Source organism: Manis javanica, chromosome 5, assembly GCF_040802235.1.
Source record: "Manis javanica isolate MJ-LG chromosome 5, MJ_LKY, whole genome shotgun sequence".
Classification (NCBI taxonomy): domain Eukaryota; kingdom Metazoa; phylum Chordata; class Mammalia; order Pholidota; family Manidae; genus Manis; species Manis javanica.
Genome location: NC_133160.1, coordinates 53183409 through 53203034, shown reverse-complemented (window position 1 = coordinate 53203034; position 19626 = coordinate 53183409). Strand labels below are relative to the sequence as shown.

At 39.7% G+C, this 19626-nt stretch overlaps 1 protein-coding gene and 1 long non-coding RNA gene across 2 annotated transcripts; both read right to left on the bottom strand.

Annotated features, from left to right (window-relative positions):
- Positions 1 to 1564: 1564 nt before the first annotated feature.
- On the bottom strand, positions 1565 to 4683 carry LOC118968443 (uncharacterized). The gene is made up of 3 exons (XR_005056097.2): positions 2532 to 4683; positions 2373 to 2447; positions 1565 to 1907 (listed from the first exon to the last, which is right to left on the bottom strand). It is a non-coding gene; the product is annotated as an uncharacterized lncRNA (long non-coding RNA).
- Positions 4684 to 15011: 10328 nt separating this feature from the next.
- NDUFC1 (NADH:ubiquinone oxidoreductase subunit C1) lies at positions 15012 to 18405 on the bottom strand. The gene is made up of 4 exons (XM_017662497.3): positions 18246 to 18405; positions 17632 to 17735; positions 16130 to 16207; positions 15012 to 15154 (listed from the first exon to the last, which is right to left on the bottom strand). The coding sequence occupies exons 1-3, from the start codon at positions 18310 to 18312 to the stop codon at positions 16148 to 16150; spliced, it is 231 nt and encodes a 76-aa protein (XP_017517986.1). The 5' UTR covers positions 18313 to 18405; the 3' UTR covers positions 15012 to 15154; positions 16130 to 16147.
- Between the last annotated feature and the right edge of the window lie 1221 nt (positions 18406 to 19626).

Genomic DNA, 19626 nt, shown 5'->3' with positions numbered 1-19626 from the left:
GGCAAGTTTGGATCATATCTTTTTTAAGGCAGCATTATCAATGGCATGTTGAACTTTTGTTAATGTATCTCTATGTATAGGGTTTAAAGTCACTGTTGAAGCTAGATCAAAGCCTTTTAATAGGTCGAAAAGAGGGATAAGATCAGCTGTGATTATAGGAATCCAGGGCCTCATCCAATTGATTTCTCCCAGCAATTTCTGGAGCTGTGGTAGTGTATATGCGTCCTGAATACATAACTGGGGCTTAACAGGGGAGACAACATCTAATGTCAAAGTAGTCCCCAAAATTTTAAAAGGAGCTATCTGTTGAACTTTATCTGGGGCAATTTGAAAGTTGTAGTTTTTGAGCAGGGAAAGGCACCTTTTAAAGAGGTCGTCTAATTTGTGGGAACAAGTGGCCCCCAAGATAATACCATCCATACGTATGTAAAAGAGTATGTCAGATTGTTCTCAGCTTGTTGCTGGCATTCCTCTTTATACAAAGCACACCACTTAATATAAAGGGGGACTGGGAGAACCGCCTGGGCAAGAGACCTCCAATCTGCGGTGGTGCATGGATGGTGAGCAAGTCCCTGGAGGATGGTCTCAGTCCAAGGAGCATTGGGGCCGTCCTCAAGAACGGCCTTCTTTAATTCCTTAAGGTCACCTGGCTCCCAATGGGGCAGGGCGGTTACCTCCAGGATTAACATTGACCGGAAATAGCTGACATGGCCCTGGGTTAGGTTGTGGGTGGAACAATGGATTCTCTTGGCGTTGGCAGCCAATGGGAGAGCATGAGTCCTTATATGGGAAAGGAGCTGGAACCTCTGCCCACTGGCAGCCAATAGGAGAGCATAAATCCTTATATGGGAGAGGAGTCAAAATCCCTGCTAGTTGGTATGGAGGAGGGGGGCTGATGATGATTTGAAAGGGTTAGAACAGGAACTATTACCAGGAAGTGGTGGGTACAAAGGAGCCGTGGATTTGGGAGGCCAGGGGGCAGCATCAAAAAGGTCGAGGGTGCCATTGCCACGATTCTCATTCGGCTCTTTATGGCTTTCTTGTCCTGCCAGCATGGACTCAGCCTGAGGAAGGGGATCAGAATCTTCCCGGGAAGGGGGCTCCTGACCCAGTGGTTTCCCTGTCTATTAAGTTCTTGGCAGCTGGCTTTGATGGCCGAGGAGGGAAGCAACTCTTAAGGGCTGCTAAAGTGGGGAAGGTCCCCAGAGGGGGGATATCACCCTGATTAACTTGGGCTTTGCATAGGAGTTGCTCCACCCTGTCCCAAGTTTCCCAGTCAAACAAATCACTTGCAGGCAGCCACGGAGCGACCTTAACTATGGTCTCCCAGGTTTTGATAGCTTGGCGGTCAGAGAACTCTAGGCCTCTACTTCAGAGGAGGACCCTAAGGGATTCACGAGAGGGATCAGGCTTGGAAGAAGAATGTTCCATATTTTATGGGATTACACTTATCCGTAGTCCGATTAGCTTGTCAGCGAAGTTCCTCATTCCTCACAAGGGGCACCAGTTGTTGCTCTTCAGCAACAAGAAGGCGGGGGGACAAGCAGGACCAGCCTGTTATCCCCGGGGCTGAGCGAGAGGGCAAGTGTCGGCAGCTTGGACACCCTCCCCTGTGATCCGGGGAAAACAAAACCACACCATACGGGGAGATGTGTCAGCCTCAAGGTCGCAGCAAAACTCAGCTTTATTCCATCAGAGGCTTAGTTATATAGGGGAAGATAAGGAAGTAACAGAAACCAATGGGAATTGATGATCTCATCTGTCACTAGGGTCTTTAGGCAGGTTTTGGGTTAGGGGGGGGAGGTGGAGTTAGGGCCAAGAGCACGGGTGCACGGGAAGCCAGTTAGGCCACGAACACGGAAGTAATGAGGGAGGATGGAAACCTCCAGTCTGCAGCTGTCACAGGCCTAAAAGAGGCAAAAGTTCCCAACATACGTATACACATACATATATGTGTGTGTGTGTGTGTATAATTTGGCTTTAAAAACTTTTCCCAAACTGTTGTCACATCTATTTTTGTACTTCCTCTGAACAATCCTCAACTGTTGTCACGTCTATTTTTGTACTTCCTCTGAACAATCCTCAGGTGAGGAAATGTTGATTATCCCAAAAACTGAGGTAGTATGATACTGGGGTTAGGAGCCCGAGTTTGGGAGTCTGGTATCTGGTCCGTTTTACTGGTCTGAGTAAACTGTGGATAATTCCTTCACGCATGTTTGATATGACTTCTAAAGCACATTAGGTATGAAATATGCTCAGCTAGTTGGAGGAAGCAGTACTAGATCCTGACTTCCAGCCTAAGACAAAGGTCAAGGCCCTTACTGTTTTGCTACCTTTCAGTAGACACAGGTAGGTGTATTCTACCATCTTACCATGTAGTAAGATCCATTGGGGAGCATATCATGTCCTCCAGGTTGGATGTGGCCATCCCAGCTGCGAGACACAAACTGTGAGGTAAAAGGCACCACTGACGCCAGATCCTTATTGATCTTAAAAGCTCAATGCCTCATGGATCAAAGGGAATTTCCTACCTACTCTACTGTTCCTGTAGAATATGTGGCTTTTCATATTGATGGCAAACTCTTTTCACATCTTGATGAGACATTTCTCAAGAAAGGACATGTCAATCGGGTTGTCAAATCCACTCTGTGGCAAGCTGTTTCTCCAAAACACAAGAGAATTTTAACATTAGATCTTCACTATAGAAGACACTGTAAAACTCAAGACAATAATTTCCCAGCTGTTACTAACATGGTTTATAATGCTGCCCTTGAGTGCATCCTTGACATTTTCTGGGCTGGAAAACAAAGACCTAGGGTCAGAGATAAGTTAGCTTATTTTAGATGGACTCCACCTAATTTTGATTGTCGACAAAGATGATATTAGTCTTGAAAACATATTTTAAGGATCCCCTATGGCAATATTAATCATACTTATTCAAGGTTTAAGTGTTATATAATTAAAAGCAATTTTCAGACTGAGTAATTTCCTAGTCTCCCTAGAAAGGTGGAAATAGGTTTCTCTTAACACCAAATTCTTAGATTATACCTGCACTTCAACCAGACCAATAAAAATATGAAGTGAATTAATTTAGAAGAGTTCTAGGAAGACATGTTGGCAAAAAATTAACAATGTGCTGGTAAGCACCCTTTTGATGTCCTGAAAAGTTTGGATAAAAGGAAAGGGAAAGGCTGATAAACATAGACGCAAAAATACTCAACAAAATATTAGCAAACAGAATTCAAAAATACATCAAGAGGATCATACACCATGATCAAGCAGGATTCATCTCAGGGACACAAGGATGGTACAACATGAAAAAATGCATCAACATCATCCACCACGTCAACAAAAAGGAGGACAAACACAACATGATCATCTCCATAGATGCTGAAAAAGCATTCAGCAAAATTCAACATCCATTCATGATAAAAACTCTCAACAAAATGGGTATAGAGGGCAAGTACCTCAACATAATAAAGGCCATAGATGACAAACCCACAGCCAACTTTATACTTAACAGTGAGAAGCTGAAAGCTATTCCCCTAAGATTGGGAACAAGACAAGGATGCCCACTCTCCCTGCTTTTATTCAACAGAGTACTGGAGGTCCTACCCACTGCTATCAGACAAAACAAAGAAATAAAAGGCATCCAGACAGGTCAGGAAGAAGTCAAACTGTCACTGTTTGCAGATGACATGACATTGTACATAAAAAACCCTAAAGAATCCACTCCAAAACTACAAGAACTAATATCTGAATCCAGCAAAGTAGCAGGATACAAAATTAATTCACAGAAATCTGTTGCATTCCTATACACTAATGATGAACCAGCACAAAGAGAAACCAGGAAAACAATTCCACTCACAGTTGCTTCAAAAAGAATAAAATACCAAGGAATAAACCTAACCAAGGAAATGAAAGACTTATACACTGAAAACTATAAGACACTCTTAAGAGAAATTAAAGAGGACACTAACAAATGGAAAGTCATCCCAAGCTCTTGGCTAGGAAGAATTAATATAGCCAAAATGGCAATCCTGCCAAAAGCAATGTACAGATTCAATGCAAACCCTATTAAAATACCAACAGCATTCTTCAAGAAATTGGAAAAAGTAGTTCTAAAATTCAAATGGAACCACAAAAGACCCTGAATAGCCAAAGCAATCCTAAGAAGGAAGAATGAAGCAGGGAGGATCTCGCTTCCAAACTTCAAGCTCTAGTACAAAGCCACAGTGATCAAGACAATTTGGTACTGGCACAAAAACAGACCCACACACCAGTTAAACAGAACAGAGAGTCCAGATATTAACCCAAGCATATATGGTCATTTAATATATACGATAAAGGAGCCATGGATATACAATGGTTCAGAAATGACAGTCTCTTCAACAGCTGGTGTTGGTAAAACTGGACAGCTACATGTAAGAGAATGAAACTGGATTACTGTCTAACCCCAGACACAAAAGTAAACTCAAAATGGATCAAAGACCTGAATGTAAGTCATGAAACCATTAAACTCTTAGAAAAAAAACAGGCAAAAATCTCTTGGACATAAACATGAGCAACTTATTCCTGAACAAATCTCGCTAGGCAAGGGAAACAAAAGCAAAAAAGAACAAGTGGAACTGTACCAAACTAAAAAGTTTCTGTACAGCAAAGGACACCCTCAGTAGAACAAAAAGACATTTAGATATTTAGACAAAAAGATATTTATAAATAACATATCTGATAAAGGGTTGACATCCATAATATATAAAGAGCTCATGTACCTTAACAACAAAAAACCAAATAATCCAATTAAAAAATGGGCACAGGATCTGAACAGACACTTCTCCAAAGAAGAAATTCAGGCACATGAAAAGATGCTCTACATTGCTTATCATCAGAGAAATGCAAATTAAAACCACAATGAGATATCACCTTATACCAGTTAGAATGGCCACCATCCAAAAGACAAACAACAGCAAATATTGGCGAGGATGTGGAGAAAGGGGAACCCTCCTACACTGCTGGTGGTAATGTAAATTAGTTCAACCATTGTGGAAGGCAGTAGGGAGGTTCCTCAAGAAACTAAAAATAAATATACCATTTGACCCAGGAATCCCACTCCTAGGAATTTACTCTCAGAATGCAGCAGCCCAGTTTGAAAAAGACATATGCACCCCTATGTTTATTGCTGCACTACTGAAAATAGCTAAGAAATGGAAGCAACTGAAGTATCCATCAGTAGATGAATGGATAAAGAAGATGTGGTACATATACACAATGGAATATTATTCAGAAACAAATCCTACCATTTGCAACAACATGGATGGAGCTAGAGGGTATTATGCTCAGTGAAATAAGCCAGGTGGAGAAAGACAAGTATCAAATGATTTCACTCATCTGTGGAGTATAAGAACAAAGAAAAAACTGAAGGAACAAAACAGCAGCAGACTCACAGAACCCAAGACTGGACTAATAGTTACCAAAGAGAAAGGGATTGAGGAGGATGGGTCGGAAGGGAGGGATAAGGGGAAAAAAGGAACATTACAAGTAGCACACATAATGTAGGGGGTGGGCACGGGGAAGGCAGTATAACACAGAGAAGACAAGTAATGATTCTATAGCATCTTACTTCGCTGATGGACAGTGACTGTATGGGTTATGTGGTGGGGCCTTGATAATGGGAGGAGTCTGGTAACCATACTGTTGCTCATGTCATTGTACATTAATAATACCAACATAAAAAAAAAAGAAAGGGAAAGGGAAAGGATGATTAAAGATGGCGGAATGAGAGGTGAGACCAGAGCCTCCTCCCAAAACCACATATGATATGAAAATATAATTAATACAACTAATCCTGAAAAAGCAACAGAAAAGAAGGCTGTGCCAGACTGCATACACCTGGAGAAAAGAACAGACCTCATGGAACAGGGTAACGTACCAAAGCCTTGATCAGGTGGGACCCAAGCCCTTCCCCTACCACAGCTTACTGGCGGGAGGAAGAGAAACGGAGCAGGGATGGAGTGGAGGCCTGGGGCTGCTGAACACCTAACTCTGGAGATCTGCTCTGGGAGCACAAACCTACATTCCATGGCGCTCCAGTGATTAGTGAGGTGGGAAAGCTAAGACAGGTGAAATACCTTGAGAGACTGAGACTCCAGTCACTTGTGGAAAACAGGGATCCATATTGTGCTGCTCTGGGACAAAAGAAAGGCGGGCAGTCTGAGAGATTTTGTAACAGTGAGAGGCCTGCTAAAGGGGCAAGGACGGCACAGAGCTTACAGCTCAGGAGAAAAGACAGGTAAACAAAAATGTCCGGGAACATTCTGCCCAGCAGGTTGGGAACTTTCAGGAGCTTCAGGCGCTCCATCTCCCTGATGGCTATGCAGCTCCGTCCCCCACTGTGATAGCAGCATGCTGCACATCCTACCAGCCAGCCCGCACCTGGCTTGAAAACTGGCAGCCTCTGCCCTGCTGTCATGCCAGACAAAGGAAAGTTCTACCTACAGCAGCTACAAATGGAAAGAATAGAGGCTTACACCTTTGTGTTCAGCCCATTGGTTCTGGCAGTGGAGACAGACACAGCAGCTGAGAAGCAGGAAACAGCTCTTTCCTCCTACCACGAACCAGCACCGGTAACCTGTGACCCATGACATTGCTCCGGGGATGAGCAACTCCAGAGTAAACAGCTTCTGCGCATGAGGGCATCACATACAAATATGAAACAGCAAAGGAACCTGGTTCAAACCAAAATCCCACAAACACCACAAAAAGAGACAAATGAAACTGATCTCATCAATCTTCCTGAAAGAGATATCAAAATAAAAATCATAAACATGCACATGTAGGTACAGAAAAATATTCAAGAACTCAGGAACAAATTCAGGATGAAGATCCAATCATTATGGAATACAATGGAGGGATTTAAAAGTAGATTAGATACAGTGGAGCAGATGATAAATTAAATATAAATTATAGAGAAGAGTAATATAAAGAAGCTGAGGCACAGAGAGATAAAAGGTTCTCTAGGAATGGAAGAATATTGAGAGAAATGTGTGACCACTTGAAATGGAACAATATTCATATTATAAGGGTACCAGAAGAAGAGAGAGAAAAAAAGGATAGAAAGTGTCTTTGAGGAGGTAATTGCTCAAAACTTCCACAATTTGGGGAAGGAAATAGTTCCTCAGGCCATGGAAGTGCACAGATCTGCCAACACAAGGGATCCAAGGAAGACACCACCAAGACATATAATAATTAAAATGGCAAAGACCAAGGATAAGGACAGACTATTAAAAGGAACCAGAGAGAGAAAAAAGATTATATACAAAGGAAAACCATCAGTCTATGATCAAACTTCTCAGCAGAAACCTTACAGGCCAGAAGGGAGTGGCATGATATATTCAATGCAATGAAGCAGAAGGGCCTCCAAACAAGGTTACTTTACTTGGCAAGATTATCATTTAAATTTGAAGGAGGGATTAAACAATTTCCAAATAAGCAAAAGTTGAGAGAATTCACCTCCCATAAACCATCTCTACAGTGTATTTTGGAGGGACTGCTATAGATGGAAGTGTTCCTAAGATTGAATAGCTGTCATCAGAGGTAATAAAACCACAGTAAAGAAAGTAGAACAGCTAATTATTAAGCAAATACAAAATTAAATCAACTATCCCCAAAGTCAATCAAGGGAGAGACAAAGAGTACAGAATATGATACCTAATATATATAAAGAATAGAGGAGGAAGAAAATGGATAAGAAAAAAAAGAACCTTTAGATTGTGTTTGTAATAGCATATTCAGTGAGTTAAGTTAGACTCTTCGATAGTAAGGAAGTTAACCTTGAACCTTTGATAACCACAAATCTAAAGTCTGCAGTGGCAATTAGCACATACCTAGCAAGAATCACCCTAAATGTAAGTGGACTGAACGCACCAATCAAAAGACATAGAGTCACTGAATGGATAAAAAAACAAGACCCGCCTAGATGCTGCCTACAAGAGACTCACTTTAAACCCAAAGACATACACAGACTAAAAGTGAAGGGATGGAAAAAGATGTTTCATGCAAATAATAGGGAGAAAAAAGCAGGAGTTGTGGTACTTGTATCAGACAAAATAGACTTCAAAACAAAGAAAGTCACAAGAGACAAAGAAAGACATTACATAATGATAAAGGGGTCAATCCAACAAGAAGATAAAACCATTAAAAAAATACATGCACCCAACACAGGAGTATCTACATACATGAAACAAATATTAATAGAATTAAAAGGGGAAATAGAATGCAATGTATTAGTTCTAGGAGACTTCAACACTCCACTCACTCTAAAGGACAGATCAACCAGACAGAAAATAAGTGAGGAGACAGAGGCACTGAACAACACATTAGAACAGATGGACAACAGACATCTACATAACACTACACCCAAGAGCAGCAGAATACACATTCTTCTTAAGTGCACATGGACCTTTTTCAAGAATAGATCATATACTAGGCCACAAAAAGAGCCTCTGTAAATTCAAAACTATTGAAATTGTTCCAAACAGTTTCTCAGACCACAAAGGTATGAAACTAGAAATCAATTATGCAAGGAAATGAAAAATCCCACAAACACCTGGAGGCTTCACAATATGCTCATAAATAGCCAATGGATCAATAACCAAATAAAAACAGAGACCAAGCAAGATATGGAGACAAATGACAATAATTCAACACTGCAAAATCTGTTGTACACAGCAAAGGCCATTAAAAGAGGAAAGTATATTGCAATACAGGCCTACCTCAGGAAAAAAGAAAAATCCCATATGAACACTCTAAACTCACAATTAACGGAACTAGAAAAAGAAGAACAAATGAGGTCCAAAGTCAGTTGAAGGAGAGACATAATAAAGATTAGAGCAGAAATAAATAAAATCAAGAAGAATAAAACAATAGACAGAATCAATGAAAGCAGGAGCTGGTTCTTTGAGAAAATAAACAAAATAGATAAACCCCTAGCCATATTTTCAAGAAAAAAGAGAGTGTACACACATAAACAGAATCAGAAATGAGAAAGGAAAAACCACTACAGACACCACAGAAATATAAATAATTATTAGAGAATACTATGAAATATTATATGCTAACAAACTGGATAACGTAGAAGAAATGGACAGCTTTCTAGAAAAATAGAACCTTCCAAGGCTGACACAGAAAGAAAGAGAAAATCTGAACAGACCAATTACCAGGAAGGAAATTGTATTGGTAATCAAAAAACTATCTAAGAACAAAACTCCTGGACCAGATGGCTTCACTGCTAAATTTTATCAAACATTTAGTGAAGACCTAATACCTATCCTCCTTAAAAGTTTTCCAAAGAGTAGAAGAAGAGGGAATACTTCCAAACTCATTCTATGAGGCCAGCATCACTCTAATACCAAAACCAGGCAAAGACACCACAAAAAAAGAAAATTACAGACCAATATTCCTGATGAACATAGATGCAAACACAGTCAACAAAATACTAGCAAACTGAATTTAAAAATACATAAAAAAGATCATCCATCATGATCAAGTAGGATTTATTCCAGGGATGCAAGGATGGTACAACATTCGAAAGTGCAGCAACATCATCCCTCACATCAACAAAAAGGACAAAAATCACATGAACATCTCCATGGATGCTGAAAAAGCATTTGACAAAATTCAACATCCATTCATGATAAAAACTCTCAACAAAATGCATATAGAAGGCAAGTATCTCAACATAATAAAGGCCATAGATGACAATCCTACAGCCAGCATTATACTTAACAGAGAGAAGCTGAAAGCTTTTCCTTTAAGATTGGGAACAAGACAAGGATACCCACTCTCCCCACTTCTATTCAACATAGTACTGGAGGTCCTAGCCACAGCAATCAGACAACACAAAGAAATGAAAGGCATACGGATTGGCAAGGAAGAAGTCAAACTGTCCCTGTTTGTAGATGACATGATATTGTACATAAAAAACCCTAAAGAATCCACTCCAAAACCACTAGATCTAATATCTGAATTCAGCAAAGTTGCAGGATACAAAGTTAATATGCAGAAATCTGTGGCATTCCTGTACTAACAATGAACTAGCAGAAAAAGAAATCAGGAAAACAATTCCATTCATAGTTGCATCAAAAAGAATAAAATACCTGGGAATAAACCTAACCAAGGAAGTGAAAGACCCATACTCTGAAAACTATAAGACACTCATGAGCAAAATTAATGAAGATACCAATCAATGGAAACACATACCGTGCTCATGGATAGGAAGAATTAATATTGCAAAATGGCCATGCAAAAAAAAGCAATCTACAGATTCAATGCAATTCCTATCAAAATACCAACAGCATTCTTCAATGAACTAGAGCATATCATTCTGAAATTCACATGGAAACACAAAAGACCCCAAATAGCCAAAGCAATCCTGAGAAGGAAGAATAAAGATGGGGGGATTATGCTCCCCAACTTCAAGCTCAACTACAAAACCATAGTATTCAAGACAATTTGTTACTGGCACAAGAACAGATCCATAGACCAGTCGATCAGAATAGAGAGTTCAGATATTAGCCCAAGCATATATGGTCAATTAATATATGATAAAGGAGCCATGGACATACAATGGAGAAATGACAGCCTCTTCAACAGCTGGTGTTGGCAAAACTGGACAGCTACACGTAAGAGAATGAAACTGGATCATTGTCTAACCCCAGACACAAAAGCAAACTCAAAATGGATCAAAGACCTGAATGTAAGTCATGAAACCATAAAACTCTTAGGAAAAAACAGGCAAAAATCTCTTGGACATAAACATGAGCAAGTTCTTCATGGACAAATCTCCCCAGGCAAGGGAAACAAAATCAAGAATGAACACATGGACTACATCAAAGTAAAAAGTTTCTGTATGGTAAAGGACACCATCAACAGAACAAAAAGACATCCTACAGTATGGGAGAATATATTTGTAAATGACATATCTGACAAGGGGTTAACATCCAAAATATATAAAGAACTTACACACCTCAACACCCAAAAAGCAAACAAGCCAATTAAAAAATGGGCAGAGGATATGAATAGACAATTCTCTAAAGAAATACAGATGGTCAACAGACACCTAAAAAGATGCTCCACATCACTAATCATCAGGGAAATGCAAATTAAAACCACAATGAGATATCATCTCACACCAGTAAGGATGGTCAGCATTGAAAAGACTAGGAACAACAAATGCTGGCAAGGATGTAGAAAAAGGGGAATGCTCCTACACTGCTGGTGGGAATGTAAGCTAGTTCAACCATTTTGGAAATCAATATGGAGGTTTCTCAAAAATCTAAAAACAGACACACCATTTGACCCGGGAATTTCACTCGTAGGAATTTATCCAAAGAATACAAGTTCTCAGATTCAAAAAGACATATGCACCACTATGTTATTGCAGCAGTATTTATAATAGCCAAGATATGGAAGTAACCTAAGTGTCCATCAGTAGACAAATGGATAAATAAGACATGGTATATACACACACTGGAATACTATTCACCCATAATAAATAAATCCTACCATTTGCAACAACATGGATGGAGCTAGAGGGTATTATGTTCAGTGAAATAAGCCACGTGGGGAAGGTCAAGTACCAAATGTTTCTCCTCATTTGTGGAGTATAACAAGGAAAGAATACTGAAGCAACAAAACAGCAGCAGAGTCACAGACTCCAAGAAGGGACTAGTGGTTACCAAGAGGGAGGGGTGGGGGAGGGTGGGTGGAGAGGGAGGGAGAAGAGGATTGCGGGATATTATGATTGGCACACATGGTGTGGGGGGATCATGGGGAAGACAATGTAGGACAGAGAAGGTAAATAGTGACTCTGTGGCATCATACTACACTGATGGACAGTGACTGCAATGGGCATGGGCGGATACTGGATCATAAGGGTGAATGTAGTAACCATATTGTTTTTCATGTGAAACCTTCATAAGATTGTACATCAATGATACTTTAAAAAGAATAACAAACCAAAAAACAATGCAATAATTGTTGTAATAGGAAGAAATGAACTGAAAGGAAATCATAAAAAAATAAAATAAATAAAATGAAAGGGAAAGGGTAATAAGATAGTAAGTTCTTTAACTGTTCTTGGTGGTCACTCAGTACTCTCATGTATTCACTTTTTATCCTGTAGTAAACATGAGATTCCCTAATTTCTGTACTATTTTCTTATGGTTACCATTAAAAATTATTACAAACCTTGATGGCTTAAAAAAAAAGTTCTGGAGGTTAGAAGACTGAAATCCAGGTGTCTGCAGGGCCACTTCCCCTCTGAAACTGTAAGGAAGAATCCTGCTTTACCTCTTTCATCTTCTGATGTTTGCGGATATTTGGTTTGTAGATACGTCACTCCATACTCTGCCTCCATCATGGCTGTCTTCTCCCTGTGTCTCTGTCTCTTCTTTTATAAATATGCCAGTCATATTAGATTAAGGGCCCACCCTACTCCAGTACAAACTTAATTACATCAGCAACTACCCTATTTCCAAATAAGGTTACATCCTGACATACTGGTGGTTAAGACTTCAAGGTATCTTTTTGGAAAACACAGTTCAACCTATAACATGGCAACTTAAGAAAGTAATTTAAATGACTACCTCACAGACACTGAACCAGAAAATGGTCTACCTGACTTTGATGTATAAAAAACTTCACCATATTTGATGTAACATTTTGTATGCATCCTCTTTTTCATGGAAACTCTCCTTTTACATCACTGAAGGAACCATTATTTGACCACAGTTCCTCTTGGAAATTAAGAAATCAGAATGATTCTAGTTCAGTCCAGAGACTTTTTTGAATTGAGATGTAAACCAAGGAATTATTGACTATGGCCTTTTCTTTACAGTGTGGCCTGGGGAAGAGAAGGTCTGTATGCAAGGAAATGCAGCAGAGAGAAGAGCCAAGGGCAAGAGTCAGATGACATTTCAGTTCCAGGCCCGTTATTCCTTGGCCGAGGTGTATTCCCATTCTTGGGGTCTGTGAGTCACTCTGTATCCTCATAATCTTTTTTTTAGTATAACATATTTCAAGTTGGGTTTCAATATTAAATTTAGAGAGCATTTTACCAGCACCACTATGTAGCACAACTCTAGGAGGTGTTTCTCACAGAAAAATCTGCATTTGTGCTGTCCATACAGTAGCCAGCCCTATATGGCAATTTAATTAAAATTAAATATTTAAAACTCAGTCACATTAATCACACTCCAAATGCTTAAGAGCCACATGGGAGTAGTGGCTATTGTACTGACAGCAGACAGAACATTCCATCATTGCAGAAGTTTTGGACAGCTCTGGGCTTCAGGAATGGCTCCCCCTGGAGTTACACAAACACAATTACGATGAAAGTCCACACAGGGCAGCTATATTCTCAAGACCTGACATACAGCAGATATTAATAAGGTTATTATTTTACTTCCACTTAAGGCTACTAGTTTCCAGGATTTCAAGTTGTCTTAAGAGTTTTCTGTTCCCCTTGGGGATGTGCATTTTTTAAGTGTTTCTTTTAGAGGAAAGTGCCTGAAATTGGAAGTTGATACCTGACTTCTTGGTCTTATTACCATGTAACATTTGTTTCCTCCTGATGGTGTAAAAAACTTGGTTTAAAACAAAAATTTCTTATCTTACAGTTTTGTAGGTGAAAGCTGACATGGGTCTTACTAGGCTAAAACCAAAGTGTCAGCAGGGTTGTGTTCCTTTCTGCAGGCTCTAGGGGAGAATTTGACTTTTCATTCCTTGGTTGTTGACCCCTTTCCACCTTCAAAGCTAGCAATGACCAGCTGAATCTTTCTCATGCTGCATCACTCTGACACACTCTGTGCCTCCTTCTTCCTTTTATAAGAACCCTTGTGACTACTTTGGGCCCAACCAGACAATACAAGATAATCTCCCTATCTCAACATCAGCTGATTAGCAAACTTAATTCTACCTGTAACCCTAATCTCCTTTGCCATAAAATCTAACATATACACATAGTCACCTTTGGGGGTCCAGTATTCTCCCTACCACAGCAATGTTGAGCAAATAATTATTCACCTCTGTTTTTCACATTTGTAAAATTATGAGATTGGTCTATACGACTTTTGAAGTCCTTCCCAGCTCTATCACCTAGGACTCCAAATTGACACAGTTTTAGTAGTTACTGTTATATGTGATCTTTCACTGAATTTGGATTAAATAATTATTCTGAAATGATGTTAACTCTGAATCTAAGTTCAGAAGTGCCTTCCAAAAATAATGGGCCATGAATCCCTGACAAGTGTTGGACAGAGCCAAACACACAAAACCAATTTACAATGCAATAAACCTTTCTACTTAATATCAGAATGGAGACACAAATAAAAAAATTTTAATGTATGGTACTCTAAGTGTTTAAATTATAAGTGAATGAAGTATCATATAAGTAAGTTTTAACTGATTCACAAAAAAGTGTTTTGATGAGGGATAAATTAAGTATATTTTATTTTGTGTTATTAATCCTCTTCTCTCTCCCCTCTTTATTTAAACAGTCAGGAGTTAGCTAATCAATGGATGAAAGTCATATTAGCAACAAGGGGCAACATGATACTGTAAGTAGTAATGAAAAAAAAGTCACCCAAATGAAAATCATTCAAATTCAAGGAAATGGAGTCAGAACAAATTCTGGTAATATAAAATATCTTTTCTCCCTGACTAACCAAAATGGTCCCTCTAGAAAACAGTATTTGGCCTTTTTTGAATTTTGAGAAATAACAGAGTTCGATCACTCTGACAAACTAAAGAATGTTTTGATTATAAATTAAATATAAGGAGTGAATTCTTCAGCAGTGATTTAAAAATCTCTCTCATTAACAAGTTTTCTTATCAGTGTGTCCTTAACTATCACTGACCCTGTTAGCAGATGGTATACTCCACATCAAAATATTTCTAATAATGTAGCTTAGAATATTTTCTACACATTGTCAAAACATACATAATCTGAACAATACAGAGGTATTTTTTTTATTTAATGATGCAAAACACAAACGCTGACTTGACATATATTCACGTATAACTTTTTCTCTCACATTCACAACTCAACAGATTGGTGAATCCAAAGGAATTGCTACAATCACTATATGGAGCATGCCTAGAATGAAGAGAAAAAAATATTAGAACTACTTGGCTTAAATGTCTATTTCATTTTTATCTCTTTGGTTTGTTCCCTGAAGTAGTGAAATGGGCAAGGTAGTTACTAATTGAAAAAGCAGCAAAAAATCCTGGAGAATAAAAACTCTAAACAGCTGGGTTTGAAAGTTGTTTAAAAAAAAGTGCATGCTAGTGTTAGTGATTACTACTTTTATTGTGTAGATGTAAATAATCTACTTTAATCAACCTAACTCATGAAAGTTGAGATTTATAAAAGTGATTGTCACTTTATAAAAGGTTTAATACAGGATTTCTTTAAAAGAATTTTAAGAAATACAGTGTGTGTGTGTGTGTGTGTGTGTGTGTAAAAACAAACCCACTCTCTCTTGTAAATCACCTAAGAGTATACTGTCTTGTTCACGGTTGGATTTTACTAAGAATTGCCCAACTGGGTCTTAGTTGTAGTGATGATCATAATGAAATGGTCAAAGAGTAAAAAAGTTGACAATTTACTGCCCTTACACATTCATCTATTCTACAAATGTTAAACTCCAGCTGGGCCAGGCATTGGGCAAGTTGCTCAGTTCATGATATTACTAGGATAGACAGGGTTACTGTTCTCTTGGAATTTACACTCAAGTATGGTATAAGACAGACATTGAGAAATACATACATAAAGAATAACTTGTTCTAAGGTCTATGAAGTCACTGTGTACAGCAATATTATTTAAGAAAATATGATTTTGGTTTCATCCTTAAACATAACTTTCTTTGAACATAGTTAAAGCATGTTTATTAAAAATGATTATGGTAAGACAAATGCTTGAGCTAAGGCATTAGAAATTCATATATATGTCACAGACAGGAAGATAGGTGCTAAAAAGCAAAAACCTAATAAAAAACAACCAAAACACATTACTTATAGAGGTCACATTAACTTGCATAATCTATTCATCCTATAAAGCTGCATACTTACTCTATTAGTTTGAAAAGTTTATTCCAATCCATTTCTTCTTTTATACTCTAACACATCTTCATTGTGTTGTTTGATGAGCTAGAAATAGGCAACAGTTAAAATTAGAAGTGTAATCTTCCTGACAAGTTAAAGAGGAGGTGGCTAATCAATGATACTTTTATTTTGCAAGAGGACTTGGGTAGATCAAAAGAATTACAACTATTCTAATTAAAAAAAAAGGTTGAGATGCACAAGTCCAAAAAATGATGAAGTGTTCACTACAATCTGACATACTAAATTTGAGAAGACAACCCTTAACATTGTAAATTCATCTTCTCCCAAATAAATCACTTCATTCAGTGGGTAAATAATATAACGGAATACCCTACCAACAGAACCAACCCGAAGGTGGTTCTGAAATGGGGGTCCAGACTGGTTGGTGGGTAATTATCTTCTAACGTTAGAAGTTTGATACTGTGAGTGAATGACTAATCCCATTCCCCAACTATAGTGTATTAATTAGATGTTATGGAGGACAGCCACTTAGAATCACTGTCAGACAGAATATGCAACTGGAACAATGGCAGATATAGGGTGACATCTGCTTCAATCAAAGATACAATTTCAAATTAAACTTCCATTTAGAAAAACTTTAGGAACATATAAAATTTCATTATAACAAATATTACTAAGAAAGGATCAGTTACTGTTAAGTTGTGACTTTTTCAACATTTCTTATTCTTTCCCATGTCAATGAACCTGTTTTCATGAGAAAATCCAAACTAAAGAGATCTGGAGGTGGGTGACAGTGGAGAAATCCCAAACCCATGAGAAACAAAGATTTTAAATACTTTGGGTCCACTTTTTAAAAACATAGGCAGTATTTCGGTGGTCTACAGTGTAGCTCTGGGATCAAGGAGAATTGAGTTCAGCAAACTAACTTCTCCAAGTGTTTTCTTCATCTGTAAAAGGTCAGTGATAACAGCAGCTACCACACAGTGTTGTTGAAAAGACTAAATGAAATTTTACATGTGAAACATTTAGCATACTGTAAAGATTTTTTAAAAAAGCTGGTACATACCACGTACAATTTCCAACCCAGTATGCATACAAATATTGATTACAAATCTTACGGCTTGTAAGTCTAGTGGAATTTAATTTGTATAGCTTGATCACTGATGGTTTGTCTCAGTGGCTTTTTGAAAAAGGTGCCTTCATAAATCCCCAACTAGTCTCCATCCTCATTAATAAAGGCCAATCAATATTTAAACTGCCATTCATCGCAAAACCATGCTAAGTAACAATGAATGACAGAAATTTCTGCGACATCGTATTTTCTCAATGCCGTTGAAATCTTAATATTTGTTTTTCTCCCTTGGGATTTCCCTCGCGGAGAAATAGGTTATTAGCAATTACATAAATATCCTATTGCAAGGGAGATGAGCTCAGAAACATTTCACTCTCACAAGGGTATTCCTCTCCGCTGTGCTGGGGTCGCACAACAGAAGGGAGGAAAGACTTACATAGATCCACAGGAAGGCGGAGGTGCCCAAGGCCAGTCCAACTTTGAGCCAGTCAGGTTTGTCATGTCGCGGCTCCCGAACGTAGAACTTTAACCGCACGGAAGCTAAAAGGGGTCAGGGAAGAGTCTGTAAATCTGTAACCTAACGCTTATGTGTATATTACTGAATTTAATTTCCCTTCAACCCCCCACTTCAAACAGCCAAGGACACAGAGGTTCGGGGAGGTCACGTCACTCGCCCCGAGCGGCGCTAGGCCCGTCGTCCGGCCCTCCAGGCAGCCTGCACGGCCTCGGGCTTCTGCGGGCCCGCAGACGGCGCGGGGCGGGCGGGTTTGAAGCGTCTGCAGGACCCAACCTGCAGAGTGGGGGCAGGAGGACCCAAAGTCCATTCGCAGAGACCTAGAGGGGTTGGGTGGCATTTGGAGGGTCGGCGGCGAGTGACAGGGAGTCGAGAATCGGGGAGGCGGCGGGCGTGGTGGGTTCCGGGACACGGGCGCGCGCAGGTTACTGAAGGACCAGCCTGGGTGGCAGCCGACCCCTGCCCCGTGGGCTGGGTTCGCCCTGGGACGGCCAGGCAGAGAGGTCGGGTCGGCCCGCGTGACAAGGAGCACTCACAGTCGTTCGGGAACCTGGCCGGGACCAACAGCCTGGAGAAAGGGCGTAACAACGCGGACGCCGCCATCTTGCCGGGCCGTGCTCCGCCTTCCTCCTGCTGCGTCTCTCTCGGAGTCGGCGCCCGACCGAGCGCCCCCTAGCGGGCTGAGGCGCGGGCCGCCTTGGCCCGCTGACCGCGGCCTGGAGGTAACTCAGAATCGCAGTTACGGCCAGGTACTCCGGGTTCCTGGGACTCAGTCTCCGGTCCGGTACGTGTGGTTAGGAAGAAAATGACTACAAGCTGGGGGGAAAGGTGGGTGTATCCACCTCTTTGTATTCTGAGCGTTTACTTCAGACGCCTTCCCCAGCGACACTCATCAAGAGATTTAGTAAAATCTTCCTACATAAGCCAGAAAACTGGAAATGAAGTGTCTTGCTGCCTAACTAGTATTTTGATTGAGTTCCGTGTTCCAGGCACTGCAGGTTAATGCAATATACGGTTATCTACATTGCCTCATTTTATTTTCACCGTGACCGCATTACTGCGGTGATTATCATCCTCCATTTACAGATGAAGCTCAAAGCTAACCATCCAAGGTGACATATTATACCTCATAATGAAAAGACAGTTCCTAAAGGCTGTTTACATGCACCATCAGAGTAAAGACTCAACCCTGTGAGGAAAAAAGAATCCTGGTAAGTGACATGACAGGCTCAGGATCACATAGTTGGGAAAGTTGGGTTTCAGATGAGGTCTTCTGATTCAGATCTAATGATCCTTTTGTGGATCTGCGGGTCCACAAAAGCCATGAGGCTTTGCAGGTCACCTGGAGGGCCTGGACGACTTGTCTGGCGTTGTCGGTGGCTCAGGGCGAGTTACATGACCTCTCCAAACCTAACAGGCTTGGGCAGTTTCTGAGGCTGTAAGCAAGGTCAAAGTGCCAAGTTCAAAGAACCATTCCTGCTCACCACTTTTTAGCTGTTTTCATTTTTTGGCAAATTAACCTCTCTATGCCTCAGTTCTGTATCTGTAATGTAAAACTAATAATATAGGGTCGCTGGGAAGTTTAGAATTTGTTTGGAAGTTGTAAATAACTAGTTTTTGCCCATCAAAGACATTGTACTGACCAAAAGGTTTTATCTTTCACAACTGAGCAAGATTTTTGTGCATTCAATTCTCAGTATGTCTGAAAACCATGTAAAAATATGTGTAGGTTAAAGAGATATACATTTTTATACTTTAATTCTTTAAATAATGCCATATAGTCTCATTTTAAACGCAAAATTAATGTTAGCAAATATCTTTTCCTTCTATATTTTCTTTAGCAATGTTATTGAAAAAAAACCTTAACCCAAAATTTGTGAACAAAGAGTAAAACAATTGTACTATGCTTTCTGGTTC